Below are 16,158 nucleotides of genomic sequence, written 5' to 3' on the forward strand. Positions count from 1 at the left end.
TTTTCATTGGTCAATTCAAACCTTCGACCTTACACCTGGGAAAATAAAACACACATACTATGACGTTGAATGGACTGCTCAGTATTCACGTAGCTGGTCAAGGTCGTTTAAAGCTTCCATCGTCGTATTTGCGTACATGATTGTGTTCTTGATTAAGCAATCACAATTTTAGCTTTTATAAATGTGCATGTGAAATTCATTGGTTTTATAATTTTCTGCAATTGATAGTAAAATTTTAAAACTTTTAAATCTTAACAGTTTTCACATCGAAATATTTAATTCAAATTTGTCCTCTGGATCAAGGGACGACATCAAAAGTTCAATGAAAAACTAAAAAAAACTCAATGCACATATTTTTTTCATTGACTCCCCTCCCCCCCCCACACAAGTTGCTCATTCTTGATAAAAAGGTGAGTTTCTTCTTGTACATGCATTTAGTAATCCTTAATTTCTGGATATTTTGTTTAGCAGTTGATCATACATGTTTCGTTTTGTATTTCATTTTAAATACGAATACATACTACATGTACTTTAGCGAATAGTTCAACAATGTTATGCAACTCTATTCTTACAGTATAAAATTAAAAAATAAATGTTCATCCATTTAAAATCGAAAATAGTACATTTATATTTAAAAAAGAAGATGTGGTATAATTGCCCTTCTGACCCCTTCTGTCCGGTGGGCGTCCGTTTTTTTTACATATGTGTTCTTAAAAAGTGGACAAATCTTAACAGCGGGATAATACCTTGTATACTATAAATACATATATAAAAGAAGATGTGGTATGATTGCCAATGAGACAACTCTCCACAAGAGAACAAAATAACACAAAAATTAACAACTTTAATAGATCACCGTACGGCTTTCAATAATGAGCAAAGCCCATACCGCAAAGTCAGCCATAAAAGGCCCCGAAATGACAATGTAAATAATTCAAACGAGAATTGTTCCCTGTAAACTACGACATTTCTCACAAGTATTAATCTATTATTTTGTTCAACACATGCAAAAGAACTGAATAATCTTCGCCGATGTAACTTTTCAATTTATTACAACAACATGCCTTCACTGAATTCATTCAGGTGCACAAATGATACGATTAAAGTTATTATGCCCCATCTACGATAGTAGTATGTTTTCTGGTCTGTGCCTCCGTTCGTTCGTTCATTCGTCCGTCTGTACGTCCGTTCGCTTCAGGTTAAAGTTTTTGGTCAAGGTAGTTCTTGAAGAAGTTGAAGTCCAATCAACTTGAAACTTAGTACACATGTTCCCCATGATATGATCTTTCTAATTTTAATGCCAAATTATAGTTTTGACCCCAATTTCATGGTCCACTGAACATAGAAAATGATAGTGCAAAGTTCAGGTTAAAGTTTTTGGTCAAGGTAGTTTTTGATAAAGTTAAAGTTTCATCAACTTGAAACTTAGTACACATGTTCCCTATGATATGATCTTTGTAATTATAATTCCAAATTGTAAGCTTGACCCCAATTTCACGGTCCACTGAACATAGAAAATGATAGTGCGAGTTAGGCATCCGTGTACTATGGACACATTCTTGTTTTGTTTCTATTTTGGGGGACAATTTCCTCTGTTTATGGTACGCTTAGCTACTGTGTGTATGTTTTATAGCATGAAAATAATAAAAGAGGAATGTCAGTGCAACCCTTCATTAATTATTATAATGGATCAGTATTATGAGATACTTATTATAAGTGACTACGACATTGTTAGGATTATAACCTATCGTCAGTATGAAAGAAATTAAAAGTGGTTCATATGTTCATTTGTATAAAAGTGGCACATGCATTTTATTTTATCCTTATATTTCTCATTATGCGGTACACGATAATTGAGTTGCTGTATGCATAAAGAACTTAGAATATTAATTAATACAAAATATCAGTATAATATTTCGACCCCACTATTTGAAGTTAGCAAAAGATTTATTTAATTCTTTTGACCAAAGGTTTGAAATTAAACAAATCCTTCAAGGGCTTGTTTTTACGTTCGTAGTAACATAGTGCATTCTATTGTCGGTCACCTGTGTCAATTCACGTGCACCCTGACTACATTGTTTTTGTATTTGAATCTTTCGGCCAATGAAATGAGACGTTACAAGTTGTTTGTTTATGATACGCCAGAATGTTATCAATGAACTATCAAATGCTAAACTTCACTGTATGCGTATTGCGGAAAGGGATTTTGTTTCGTCGTTTCAAATATATTGTTAGAATATTTTACTATTGACCTATGCCAAAGTTAATTCCAGAACGACGCCATATAGGGTTAAATTCAGTAAATAAATATACGTCATCAGGGACCGCCCATTTAGGGGAGAGCTTTCTGTATAACACTGAAGTCATATGCTCTTCTGATTGGTAGATAATGTTTGTAATACATATTTTTTGGCAGATGGATCAAAACTAGAGTTGAAAAAAAATAAAATAATGCTGAACGTCCTAATTGTTTTTACTACAGGGTTGGAAAGTAATGGGGTCAGTATAGGAATTCAGTGCGAATCTACATTGTTTGTAAACAAGGCCATGTGAATGACCAAATATGCCGCATGACCCTATGGTATGTACTTTCATGAATGTTATATGAAATTTTCCAATTTCTAAAGGTAAATCAGGTATAAATCAATTTCATACATAGATTACCATTAAAGTCAATGGGAGATTTTTTTTACTGAATTTACCCCTATAGGAAAATATGCACTCTTTCACTGTACTTGTCCAAGGCCACATAATAATTAACAAACTCATTTCCTGTAAATTTTAATGTAATGGAAGGATTTTGGAATCATTTGAAGTTGTTTTTACACAAATTTCTATCTTAGCTGCGGCTATCCAGGATGCACTGAGTGTACTGTGAGAGGAAGCATGGGGTATATGGTAAAAATCAGTTTTTGTGTGCAGATTGAAAGAAACAATAAAAATTACACCTTAGAGTTATGATATCAATAAAAGGCATAACTATTCTCCCCCATTTACATCACATTTTGCACATAATTCTCCTCATAAAAATCCTCCATATAAAATCATATGAAAAAATGGATTACCTCCCTTTGACATAGTGAATTTTATTTAGCTGTGTTCCCCATGTTAAGTTGTAGAACAAGTGGTAAATAAGCACTTTTCTAGTATTTATTAAAACACTCGAATAATCTGACCGCATGAAGGTATTCATTTGTTTTTACATAACGCATTGCGTTTATTTATTTAAAAATTATACTAGACAACTTTTCATGATTACATGTCCTTCATCTAGGAAACTAGTGTTGAAATGTTTGTAACTGGATTTTTATGTTAAATGATTGCTTTTAAATATTCAAATTGTTACTTTAATCTTCCAAATGCAAAGTTTTGTTATACTTAGTCTTATGTATTCATATTTGGCACTTTTTTCTACTTCAGTTCTGGCTGACTAGTTTTGGCGAAGAATCCATCCTGATGTTGGGGTAACAGGAATTTCTGCAGAGTGATTGTCATTGACATTTTGTGAACTTTACAAGTAATTTTAAAAAACATAGATTTAGTACTAGTATAATGAAACATAATTGTTGTTTTATTTGGTATCAAACTGCTTAAAAAAGCTTTTTGTGGTCTTTTCAGGGTATTTAATCAAAAACTTCCATATAAGGAAAAATTTAACTTAGAGTACATCAAGTCTTTAGTTTCTAGGTGTACTTGCAATACTGGTCAAAGCAAACACAGAAAACAGTTCATATTTATTAAACATAGTATTTTACACCGTTCTTTTAAAAACAGTCAATGTGCAACTTTATATACCAAATATACATTGGCCGCAGTATGGGCTGTAGTATAAATTTTGCTCTATCTTTACAAATTCAGCATTTATGAATGTTGTATTGAAACTGGAACTTGAAAATTGGATACCTTACATGGTTATTACAAAAAAAGTGGGAAAGAAGTAAAAAAAGTCCCTTATAGGGGTACATTCAGTAAATAAATATACGTCATCAGGGACCGCCCATTTAGGGGAGAGCTTTCTGTATAACACTGAAGTCATATGCTCTTCTGATTGGTAGATAATGTTTGTAATAAATATTTTCTGACAAATGGATCAAAACTAGAGTTGAAAAAAAAATAAAATAAATGCTGAATGTCCTAAATGTCTTTACTACAGGGTTGAAAAGTAATGGGGTCAGTATAGGAATTCAGTGCGAATCTACATTGTTTGTAAACAAGGCCATGTGAATGCCCAAAAATGCCACATGACCCTGTGTTTTTATTAGTACAAAAGATAGAGCTACATTTGTACTTTCATGAATGTTATATGAAAGTTTCCAATTTCTAAAGGTAAATCAGGTATAAATTTAATTCCATACATAGATTAGCATCAACGTCAATGGGAGATTTTTTACTGAATTTACCCCTATACACACTAAAATTGTTGTCATACGTTTATGTTAATACTCGTAAGAAAATCCTGTTGATTTTTGAACCGTTAATACCTTCTTGCATCGACCAGTGACCTGCGACCAGTACGTGCTTGATTGAAACGAAATGGTTTCCCATTCATTGGTTTTAGTTTATGATTTTTCATATCTACGAATCTACTTATACTAAGATTAAAACTGTCTCCTGAAAGTTGATCGTAAGACGAATTTGCTGGTTTTATTAAGCCCTTTATTTGAAATAATAACTAGAGGCTCTAAAGAGCTTGTATCGCCCACCTTGGTCTATGTGCATCTATAATACTAAAATTACGAGGTCCAATTTGTCAGCCGTCATCGGGTAAAAACGACAAATCAAAGAATTCAAATCTATATAGAACTAATATAGGACAATGGTGTAGATTTAAAATTACACCACTCCAGACCCTTTTGTTTTCCACATACTTAATATTGCCAATAATTAACAAGTTCCGGGTCGAATCCGATACCGATACCAATAGTATATTCACCTGTTAGCTATTATCTTATCTGTACGTTCCGCATTTGACAGGCGCACCACCAAACGGTGTATTTAGGATTTTGATATATACACGGGTCATAATCAAAGGGTTGAAAATACTCCATTCCTGGATAGGCAGGACCTTTTGTTTTCCAAATAATTAATATTACCAATAATTGATAAGTTCCAGGTCGACGGGTTCAAACAGAAAGATTTGAAAGCAAAAAAAAAACTGTGTATCTTATAATCGACATGACTTTATCAGATGACAATACCAATTACTAAAATAAGGCTTAGGCATAGTTATATACTTTAAGTCAGTCACGGACCCGTGATATCACGGGTGTGTACTTGTATCATAAACAAAGGACCCAGATGGATTCATGACCAAATTGCGTTAAGGTGATGGTGATGTGTTTGTAGATCTTACGTTATTGAACATTCTTGCTGCTTACAATTATCTCTATCTATATTAAACTTGGCCCAGAAGTTAAAGTACTTTGTAAAAATTTACAAAATTTACGAAATTTATGAAAATTGTTGAAAATTGACTATAAAGGGCAATATCTCCTTAAGGGGTCAATTGACCATTTTGATCATGCTGACTCATTTGTAGGTCTTAGTTTGCTGTACATTATTGCTGTTAACAGTTTATCTGTATCTATAATAATATTTAAGCTGCAAAATTTTCTTAAAATTACCAATTCAGTGGTAGCAACCCAACAACGGGATGCCTGATTGGTCTACAAATTTCAGGGCAAATAGACCTTGACTTATCGAATAAATATATCCTGTCAGATTTGCTCTAAATGCTTTGGTTTCTGAGACATGAGCCAAAAACTGCATTTTACTCTATGTACTATTTTTAGCCATGTCGGCCATTTTGGTTCACAGGCGGATCGTCAGACACATTTTTAAAACTAAATATCCTAATGATGGTTGTGGACAAGTTTGGTTAAATTTGTCTTGGTAGTTTGAGAGAAGATTTTTGTAAAAGATAAAAAAAAAAATACGAAAATTGCTAAAAATTGACTATAAAGGGCATAACTCTTTAAGGGGTCAAATGATCATTATGATCAGACTGACTTTTTTTGTAGATCTTACTTTGCTTAACATTATTGCTGTCTACAGTTTATCTCTATCTTTAATAATATTCAAGATAATAACCAAAAACGGCAAAAAAATTCCTTAAATGACCAATACAGGGGCAGCAACCCAACAAGGGGTTTTCTGATTCATCTGAAAATTTCAGAGCAAACATCTTGACCTGATAAACAATTTTACCCCATGTCAGATTTGCTCTAAATGCTTTGGTTTTAGATATATAAGCCAAAATCTACATTTTACCACAATGTTCTATTTTAGCCATAATGGCAATCTCAGTTGAGTTGGCCGGGTCACCGGACACATATTTTTAGCAAGATACCACAATGATTATTGTGGCCAAGTTTGGTTAAATTTGTATGAGTAGTTTCAGAGGAGAAGATTTTTTTAAAAAGATTACTAAAATGTTGGGAAAATGGATATAAATTGACTATAAAGGACAATAACTCCTTAAGTGGTCAACTGACAATTTTGGTCAAGTTGACTTATTTGTAGATCTTACTATGGTGAGCATTATTGCTGTTTACAGTTTATCTCTATCTTTTATAATATTCAAGACAATAACCAAAAACTGCAAAATTTCTTTAAAATTACAAATTCGGGGTCAGCAACCCAACAATGGGTTGTCTAATTTGTCTGAAAGTTTTGTTAAATTTGGCTCAGTAGTTTCAGAGGAGAAGATTTTTGTAGAAGTTTACGGACGCAGGATGCAGGACAACGGACGCCAAGTGATGAGAAAAGCTCACTTGGCCCTTTCGGGGCAGGTGAGCTAAAAATGACACTTTTAAATAGCTTTTACATGATGTAATGACATTATACAGTATATTTGATAAGCTGTTGTATGCATATATATTGAAATATCCTATGCTAGTATCAACATTTTTTAAAACACTACATGTTTCTAGAGAAACGTGTGTATTACTCCTTTCGTGTTTTAAACAATGGATGAAAGAGCAAGGACTCCTTCACAAAACTTAACGCGTTTCTCACAAAATGCTGTCAAAACATCAACAAACGATCGATATAAAAGTTTAATCAGCAGGTCATCACAATACACAAGAAATTAATGGTGTTTAATCCCCTTTAAACTTACCGATAGAATATGAAATTTAATATATTTAAACAACAGAGTTGGCGATACAAAGGGAGACATTCGACACATGACGAAACATTAAATAGCAAATTGTTGAAAAATCAGTAACTAATATTAGTGACGAAACTGGGTGGTCAAGCAATTCCGATACAACGAAAGGCAGTGATGTGTGAATATACACATCCCTATATACTGACAGAAATATTAAACGATATGAATTTCCAAAATTTTACTATACAATTTGCCCTTCATACTGTTTTAAGATATGCAAAAAGGCAATAGCGCCGGTTTTATATTCATAATTGTTTTGCTATTGCTGTTTTAGAAAAATTTCTCAGGGTCCTCAAAAATTATTCGTATGCAAAAACACTTACAGAGCAAAACCTTCTTCTCTTTTAATGTATTTATTCTATGAAGAAGATGAAAAAACTAGAAAGGTTACGATAATATTGATGTTATTCTAAATATATACAAAAAAAAAATAGAAGACCGACATACCAATCTCTTGTCTTCAAGGTCAAGTTTTCTCATTATCACAGTGCCAATAGCTAATCCTGCTAGTAAAATACAGTTCATTGCAATAACATAAGGATTATCAGCAATCTTGTCATCAAAGTTGGTAAACACTTCATCGAAATCTATTGTTTCCGGAGAAATCGCCATTATTTTAACACCGAACGTCCCAAAGAAATTACTTTCAAATACTACAGTGCTATCTTCTATTGCTTTTAGCTGAAAATACATTAAATACATCATAAATCAATAAAACATATTTATAACATGATGAAGTTCTTAAATTAAAATATGATAGGTTTTTTTTTAACTTTTAAAATATATTTATGCAGCTATCTTTCGTTTTTCACTACTCATGGTTTAAAGGTTGCATAGCATATCTGCCGTAACATATATTGATAAGCTATTCTGTAAGACTTGTATAGACACATGGAAGGCCGATACTTAAAAAACAACCCAAACAAAGAGCAGAAAAGATCCAAAGGCCACCAATGGGTTTCAAAATGGCGAGAACATCCTGCACCCGGCGTGCGGGCTTCTGCTGGACCCTAACAAGAGTTAATGGTATTTTATTATATGTTTTATGTTCTTGCATTCCGTTGTGTTGATTAGTACCTGGAACACATTTTAAATCTTGTATCTGATATAGATTTATGACGATTAGTACACGGAACACATTTTGAATCTTGTATCTGATATAAATTTATGACGATTAGTACTCGGAACATAATTTGAATCTTGTATTTGATATAAATTTATGACGATTAGTACTCGGATCACAATTTGAATATTGTATTTGATATAAATTTATGTCGATTAGTACTCGGATCACAATTTGAATCTTGTATCTGATATAAATTAATCTCGTGAACCTCTCAATGAATCATTTCACGCTTCGTGCCACGTGTTCACCATAAGTTAGTTGCAATCCATAATTAAGTCTTTCCACTTTTCTGTGGAAAGACTTATTGTTTTTCTTCTGATTATTATTTTTTTTTCCGCCAAATTTTGTTCTTGCGATAAATGTTTGTTTCGCAATATGTCGCTTAGATATTTTTCATATTGTATTGTATACTTTATGCGCTTTTAAATTTCACCCTGCTAAGCCGAACCATTTTCTTTGTGAGAGTTATCTCCCTATTCACTGTTTATCATCTGTGTGCATCTTCTTCGTAACAAAAAAAGATATCGACAAAATTCTTTTTACACATTGTTCGTCAAATCCTCAGGAATTTTTGGCTAATTTGGATCGAAGCGATTCAATGAAATTTTATAGGAGTTATCTACCTTTACAAAATAAATTTGTCGGTATGTTTATTTAACTCATAAACAATTAACTGTATAAGCCTGGAATGTTTTTATTTGAGTCCCCTAGGTCTTAACTTAGAAAATGAGGTCAAGGTTAAAGGTCAAGGTCAAATTCTCAATTGTGACTTTTACTTGTTTTTGCATTTTCTCCCTTACTTAGAGAGATACATATAAAAGAACAAGTGCAAAATGTCTGCTTAATAGTAATGAAGATATGCTACATTTAGTCTTATACAATTAAATTGCATTTTATAGGAGTTGTTGCCCCTGAAATGTCTTGATATGAGGTTATTTGATTATAACTTCAAGTAAGTTCATTATAAAGACATTTGACCTTAAACAAAAGGTTTAGTGACAGATGACCTTGAAAAATGGCTACCGGAAGTGACCTTGAGAAAACCGGAAGTAGCTTTTTTTGCAGTTTTTTCACAAAAAAGTACTCAGAATCCATATATTTTAACATATAGATACATAAACTGATTACTGAAGACTAAAAATGACTTCCAACAAACCGGAAGTGGCCAATTATCTACCATTCTACATGCAAAAGTATATAGAAACTATATATTTTTGGAATCAGTGTGAAAGAAGCTATCATATGAGACCGGATGTGACATTTATTTCACCGGAAGTAGCATATTATCACCCTAATAACACTAAAAAAGATAATTAAACCATCATTTATCGCCTCAGTATGAAGAAACTACCTTCTTATCATAATTTCTTTGGTGTGGAAAGACTTTCAATTGTTCTCTGAACAATTGGTTTTTAATTGTTTTTGTTTTCGTTTTTAAGTGAATGTTTATGTGTTGAATTTTATTTTATAATTTCAAGGTATGCATGGTATTTGCTTAAAATTTGAAGATGATATTAAAAGGTTTATAGATTAAAAACTCAGTCTCATTTCTTTTACTTTTCGAGAAATCTCGCCATGTTATTTTTTTTATAAAGAACATGCTTTGATATGCTTCAATACCTTTATATCTGAAGACCTCTCCCATTTATTGTCAGCACTGTTTAAGGCATACATAGATAATTTTCCTGCCCGGATTTCATTTGAAGTCAAATTCGTCCATAATCCTAAAACATTAAACTAACAAGTAATATAGTAATATATTGCTTTATATACTACCAAAATTCCTACAAGGAAGATTAGATAAAAAATACTTAAAAAATGTTCTACGTTTTTAAATGTTAGCAAGATGGTGACCTTGTATTTCACACCAATAATATTTTTTAGAAAATTCTTACTACTGAAATATATGTTAGATGTCAATTCAAAACCTAACGTGCTCAATTCACTACATATGTAATAAATGCTACAGTATCAAATTGATACGAACAAGTATTTAAATATTATACAGTCATATAGATGTTCAGATTATGATGTCAAATTATTTTATATTTTAACCAAATGTCTAAGAACATTAATTTCAAGATTATTTGAAACGTGGTAAATAGAAAAATAACGATAAAAAATAACCCAAATGAACAATTAATAGCAATTTCCCATGTTGTTTGTAGTTCTATTAAACAGAAGTTTCAAAGTAAATGAAATGGGGTAGTCAATGATGTTTTCTTCGTGTATTTATTTAGAATTTGAAAGAGAAATATACTTTCGTTTTTACCATAGACATACCTCTAAAAGGGATTTGTTTTTTGTTTATCTGGAGTACTTTTAAAGAATAAAAAAAGGAAAAATACAAAATGTTCACCACTCGTCCAATTTTCATAACCGTTCAGAACATGACATTCTATATCTTGATACTTTATTGAAGACCGTACACATATATAGTGATATAGAAGTGGTATAACGTGCAGTCTCATTGACATTTAAAACGCATGGAGCTTTTATCTGTTGAAAACAATCATATTTTACAAAGATTTGTTACTTTTTCAAAATATATTCTCAGGTACTTGTATTCCAAGATTGGACGACACTCACCACCACACATCTGCTTAATCATATTTGTCGATAAATCAGTCAAAGCTGAAAAGTCAGGAACTGGAAAAAAATAAACAGCGTCTGGGTCACTTGTAACAGTTTGAAACTCTTGATAATCATAGCTTCGTATTCCAACTCCAACAATTTCTACACCGCTTGCCTTAAGCATGTCAGATTCGTCGTATAATAAAATCGTATCAGATGAAGCACCATCAGCTAAGTATATAACCAGACGCTGTACACCAGGTCTTGCTAAAGGAAGCATTGCTGTTCGAACTTCTCTAAAAGCTGCTCCTGTGTAGGTTGAACCACCTGTATAATTAGCGCCTAAAATATTCGTAATTATAGTTGCAGAATCGGTAAATTCATTTAAATGAAAAATAACACTTGGTGTTGTGGAAAATACTAACAACCCTATCCGGACCTGTTCTGGTCCTATTTGCATCAACTGCACCAATGCCACAACAAAATCCTTCATTTCTCCGAATGACGGTGCTGTAACACTTCCAGAAGCATCCAATACAAATATCACTTCTGATTGCTGAATACAGGCTAAAAAAGAACAAATATCCCATTAAGTGCTTTATATTTCTAAACTGTCAAATATATATATATGTTGTGTACAATATTTAAGTTTGCACAAATTATAATTTGTACAGGGTTTTTGTACACATTATAAGTTTTTTGACACCTACCTAATTTCAACAAGTGATTAAAGTGTATCTTCTAAACTGTATCAGTTTAAAGTCTTAAATTCAAATTTATGTACTTCAACTTAAAATTTAATGCTATTCTCGTTGTCTTAAAACTGGAAATGAGTTAAAATTCTAATTTTATTTTGCTCCCTTTACTAAAATCATATTCATAAAAATAAATTGTTTTTGTTCTTATAATGTTTTTGTATCAATGCTCAGTACTAGACTGTATCGTGTAGTTGCGAAAATATGACAGAAATATGTGAAACAAAAGACTATGTGCTTGCATCGTCCATTTGTGTTAAGCGGTTCATAAAACACTGATAACTTGTACAAAATATCAGTACAAATTATAAATTGTACAACATTACAACTTGTACACAACATATATATGACATGTGTGAATGTGACAAAGTATTGAATATGAAAATAAATGATCGTTTGTATTTTCGTTTATCTAAATTCATAGAAATTATGCGAAATATAATAAAATCGCTTTACTGCATAACGCTTTGATAAAACTGCCTAACATAATCCTGCTTTTATTGACAAAGACATTAATTAAAACTGTATAAAAATATAACTATGTTATATAGATTCATTTCTCTAATTCTTCGTCAATTTATCCCTTTCTGCAACCATTGTATAAAAAAAATTTAATCAACGTGTGGTTCATTTGATCTCAGTACGTCATTGGTTAAAATCCGATTATGACGTCGAATTTTCTTGCTTTCCTCTGAAATTCCTATTGTGACGGCATGAAAAAAGGCGACTATGCCTGATGACGTCACATAGAAAGAACACATCTTTTTTCAGATCATTGGAAAAGAAGGAATAAGTTTGCCTGCATAATGTTAGAAAATCATTAGAGAAACAGATTCTACCACCAAATCTCGTGTAATACGATATTTATCCACTCTCGACAGTTAAATTTTTAATATTTAAAACACTCGGGCAAGCCTCGTGTTTTAAATTTGAAAATTTAACTCTCTCGAGTGGATAAATATCGTATTACACTCGATGCAGTGGTAGAATCTATATGTATCATACTGTTCCTATTTTAATACAGTTGATGTATATTTTCTCTTTCATTTTCAGCGTTCTTATGTGTCTCCTTTACTTATATATCGTTCTTATATATCTCCTTTTCTTACTTTGTACTTGTTTGTCACATAAGGCTCATCAGTGACGCTCAGATGATCTGAGCGTCACTGATGAGCCTTATGTAGACGAAACGGCGTATTAAATTATAATCCTGGCACCTTTGATAACTACTAACACCACTGAGTCGATGCCACTGCTGGTGGACGTTTCGTCCCCGAGGGTATCACCTGCCCAGTAGTCAGCACTGTCGTGTTGACATGAATATCAATTATATGGTCATTTTTATAAATTTCCTGTTTACAAAACTATCAATTTTACGAAAAACTTAGGATTTTCTTATCTCAGAAATAGATAACCTTAGCTGTATTTTGCACAACTTGTTTTGGAATTTTGAGTCCTCAATGCTATCAACTTTGTACTTGTTTGGCTTTATAACTATTTTGATCTGAGCGTCACAGATGAGTCTTATGAAGACGAAACGCGCGTCTGGCGTATTAAATTATAATCCTGGTACCTTTGATAACTAATTATACCTTCATAGAAAGGGGTCAAAAGGGTATCAACACATGTCAGCTATTAAAATGAATTTCTTGTACTACTTGTAGTCATGTGTCAACCTACGATTATTTTTTTTTAGGTTTAAAATGGATGAATAATCGAAGTTAAACTTAAAAAAAAACCAAGAACATGGTAGCTGTAAAATTCATTTATGTCTATTTTAGAAAGAAAGATAATCGCTAAAATAGTTAACGCACTAACTAAATTCTTAGTAATAATGTTTACCTTTACAATGTGCAAACATATTTATCGGTGGATTAATGCACAATAATATTGTTTACCTTTGCAATGTACAAACATATCCATTGGTGGGTTAATGCGTAGTAATAATGTTTACCTTTACAATGTACAAACATATCCATTGGTGGATTAATGCGCAGTAATAATGTTTAACTTTACAATGTACAAACATATCCATTGGTGGGTTAATGCGCAGTGATAATGTTTAACTTTACAATGTACAAACATATCCATTGGTGGGTTAATGCGTAGTAACAATGTTTACCTTTACAATGTACAAACATATCCATTGGTGGATTAGGTGGCCTGGCAAAAAATTGTAGTGACTGATCGTAGAAACTAATGTTGATATTGGAAGGAGATTCGTCTTTTATAACTGTATTCAACCCAATGGTAACTATATCGAATGTTGAATTGGTAGATGACACGGTTGTTGTGCATTCTTGCAAACTGCTCAATAATACACTAACCATACCGTTTTCACTTCCAAAATCAAATGAAGCTTCCAGATTTTCTGTTCCATTAGTTGAAGGATTTCCAACATTTGTTCCGTCCTGTATTTCATTTGAAGCAAATAAGAAGTCTATTGAATTGAATATTTCGACAGGTTGTCCGTCTGCATCCATCAGAAATGTTTTAAAGATACCGGAATTCAAACCATATGGGTCAGGAACAAAGGTAAACAAGCTTTGATCGACGACTATCATCTTAAAAATAAGTATACAAATACACCAGCTTAAACATAATGATAAAAACCGATTGTTTGAGTGAAGCAGTATTTGATTAACCATATTACAATACAATCCGAAAATATCAGATTATTACATGGTAGTTTTCATATCCGATCTATATACAGCCCAGTGTTCAATATCAGCCAAAGAAAATAAGGCTCTATGGCTGATAATACATCAGATATGAAAAATGAAGTGTTATGATCTTTATTTCATCATATGATTAAACAATGGAAACAAATAGCAGTTAAATATATTGATCTTAATATGTGGTTCTAAAATAGAAATGAAAAAGTGAAAAGTTTACGGACGAAAGAAATTGGTGGCTAAATATCTGTCGTGTTTTGAAGCCAAAGTTTACCGATTGTCACCTTATAGTAAACAATCAACAAAAAACATGGATATTGAGCACGTGTATAACATGTACAATTAAATAATAGTTTATTTCAATGAGATACGCTAAGGTCACTTTGCATACGGAAAAGATGTCGGCGAATTGCTTCCGGGAAGCAAGCAATTTAAAAAAAAAGTAAACTTTATCTTAATGTGGACAAATCAAAGGATTTTCTTCAGAAAAAAATATATGTAGATAGGTTCTATAATATAAACTATCCATTTAGTTATAAAAAAAACATATGCATCATTTTTTTTTAAATTTGAGGTTTCATATGAATTTAAAAATTATTTATTATATCATTTGGTTTGCATAGTTCCTTCGGACACTTGTCAAAAACAAGAAGATCAAAGAAGCCAGGTTATTTAATTTTCACTTTCAGATATATTGATGATGTTCTTTCCATTAACAATCCGGACTTTTCTGATTGGGTTCCATTAATATACCCACCAGAACTAGAAATTAAGGAGACCACAGACACGGCTTCCTCCGCCTCATTTTTAAACTTATACCTCGAATTTGACATACACAGTCATCTCAGTACCAGAATCTATGACAAATGAGACGATTTTAATTTTGAAATTATCAATTTCCCCCACCTTAGTAGTAATATACCAACTTCACCTGCATAAGGAAGTTACATTTCCCAACTTATTAGGTATTCAAGAGCTTGCAGCTCCTATTCAGACTTTGTAAAACGTCACCAGTGTCTGATCAGAAAGTTGATGAATCAGGGGTATGTCAAAGAACGTCTCGTCCTTTTTCTAAAAAAGTTCATCGGAAGATACCAAGAACGAGTTGATAAATATTCCGTATCAACTTCACAAATATTACAAGATGGTCTTGAAGTATAGATTTTGCGTACTGACGTTGGTTATCATCTTAATAACGTGTAATAGTATTATTTTATTTGTATTTATTAATATTACTTGTACTGTTAAGTCAGTTTTTTTAGATATTCTTTTGAAGTGACTCTGTGGTTATGTAAAACATCATACTTTGAACGACAAAATTATTTCATTTATTTATATTACTTTTTCTTATGGATCTTGAATACTATGAATGACAAAACTATTTTATTCAATACTACTATTTTTTCTGTTGTCTTTTTTTATGATATACATTTGACGTGAAACTGTACTTATGGATCTCGTTATACTTTGAACCACACAATTATTTTATTAATTATTATTACTTTTACTGTTAAATCTGTTTTCTGTTATATCTACTTAACATGACTCTACATTTATGTATGCCGTCATACTTTGAACGACAACATTATTTTTATGTCTACCTGTGCGAATTTCAAACGCGCAATTTTACACCAGTACTGAAAACCTTCTATTCTTTATGGGTAGACTTTACATAGATAAATTAAGTCGTATAAGAAAAACAAAATGAGTATGTTAAATTTGATGTATGCCTTTTTGTGCTTCTTCGTTACATTTGTTGTTTTTATAGTGATATTAAGATGATTACACAATGTTGACTGTTGTACCCCTATTTTTGACATTTTTTATTCTTTGAGTTTGTTTGTTTTGTTCATGCAT

General features: G+C 31.9%; 1 protein-coding gene across 1 annotated transcript in view; it reads right to left on the reverse strand.

The window, feature by feature from the left end:
* Positions 1-16,158, reverse strand: part of LOC139509326 (polycystin-1-like protein 2) — a 44,987-nt gene that overhangs the window by 16,447 nt on the left and 12,382 nt on the right. The window contains exons 3-6 of the mRNA XM_071296122.1: positions 13,749-14,190; positions 10,887-11,438; positions 9,918-10,021; positions 7,619-7,852 (exon numbers count right to left, since the gene is read on the reverse strand). Coding sequence (XP_071152223.1) covers positions 7,619-7,852; positions 9,918-10,021; positions 10,887-11,438; positions 13,749-14,190 — 1,332 coding nt within the window. The remainder of the gene's footprint in view (positions 1-7,618; positions 7,853-9,917; positions 10,022-10,886; positions 11,439-13,748; positions 14,191-16,158) is intronic.

Source organism: Mytilus edulis, unplaced genomic scaffold (genome assembly GCF_963676685.1).
Source record: "Mytilus edulis unplaced genomic scaffold, xbMytEdul2.2 SCAFFOLD_139, whole genome shotgun sequence".
Lineage (NCBI taxonomy): Eukaryota > Metazoa > Mollusca > Bivalvia > Mytilida > Mytilidae > Mytilus > Mytilus edulis.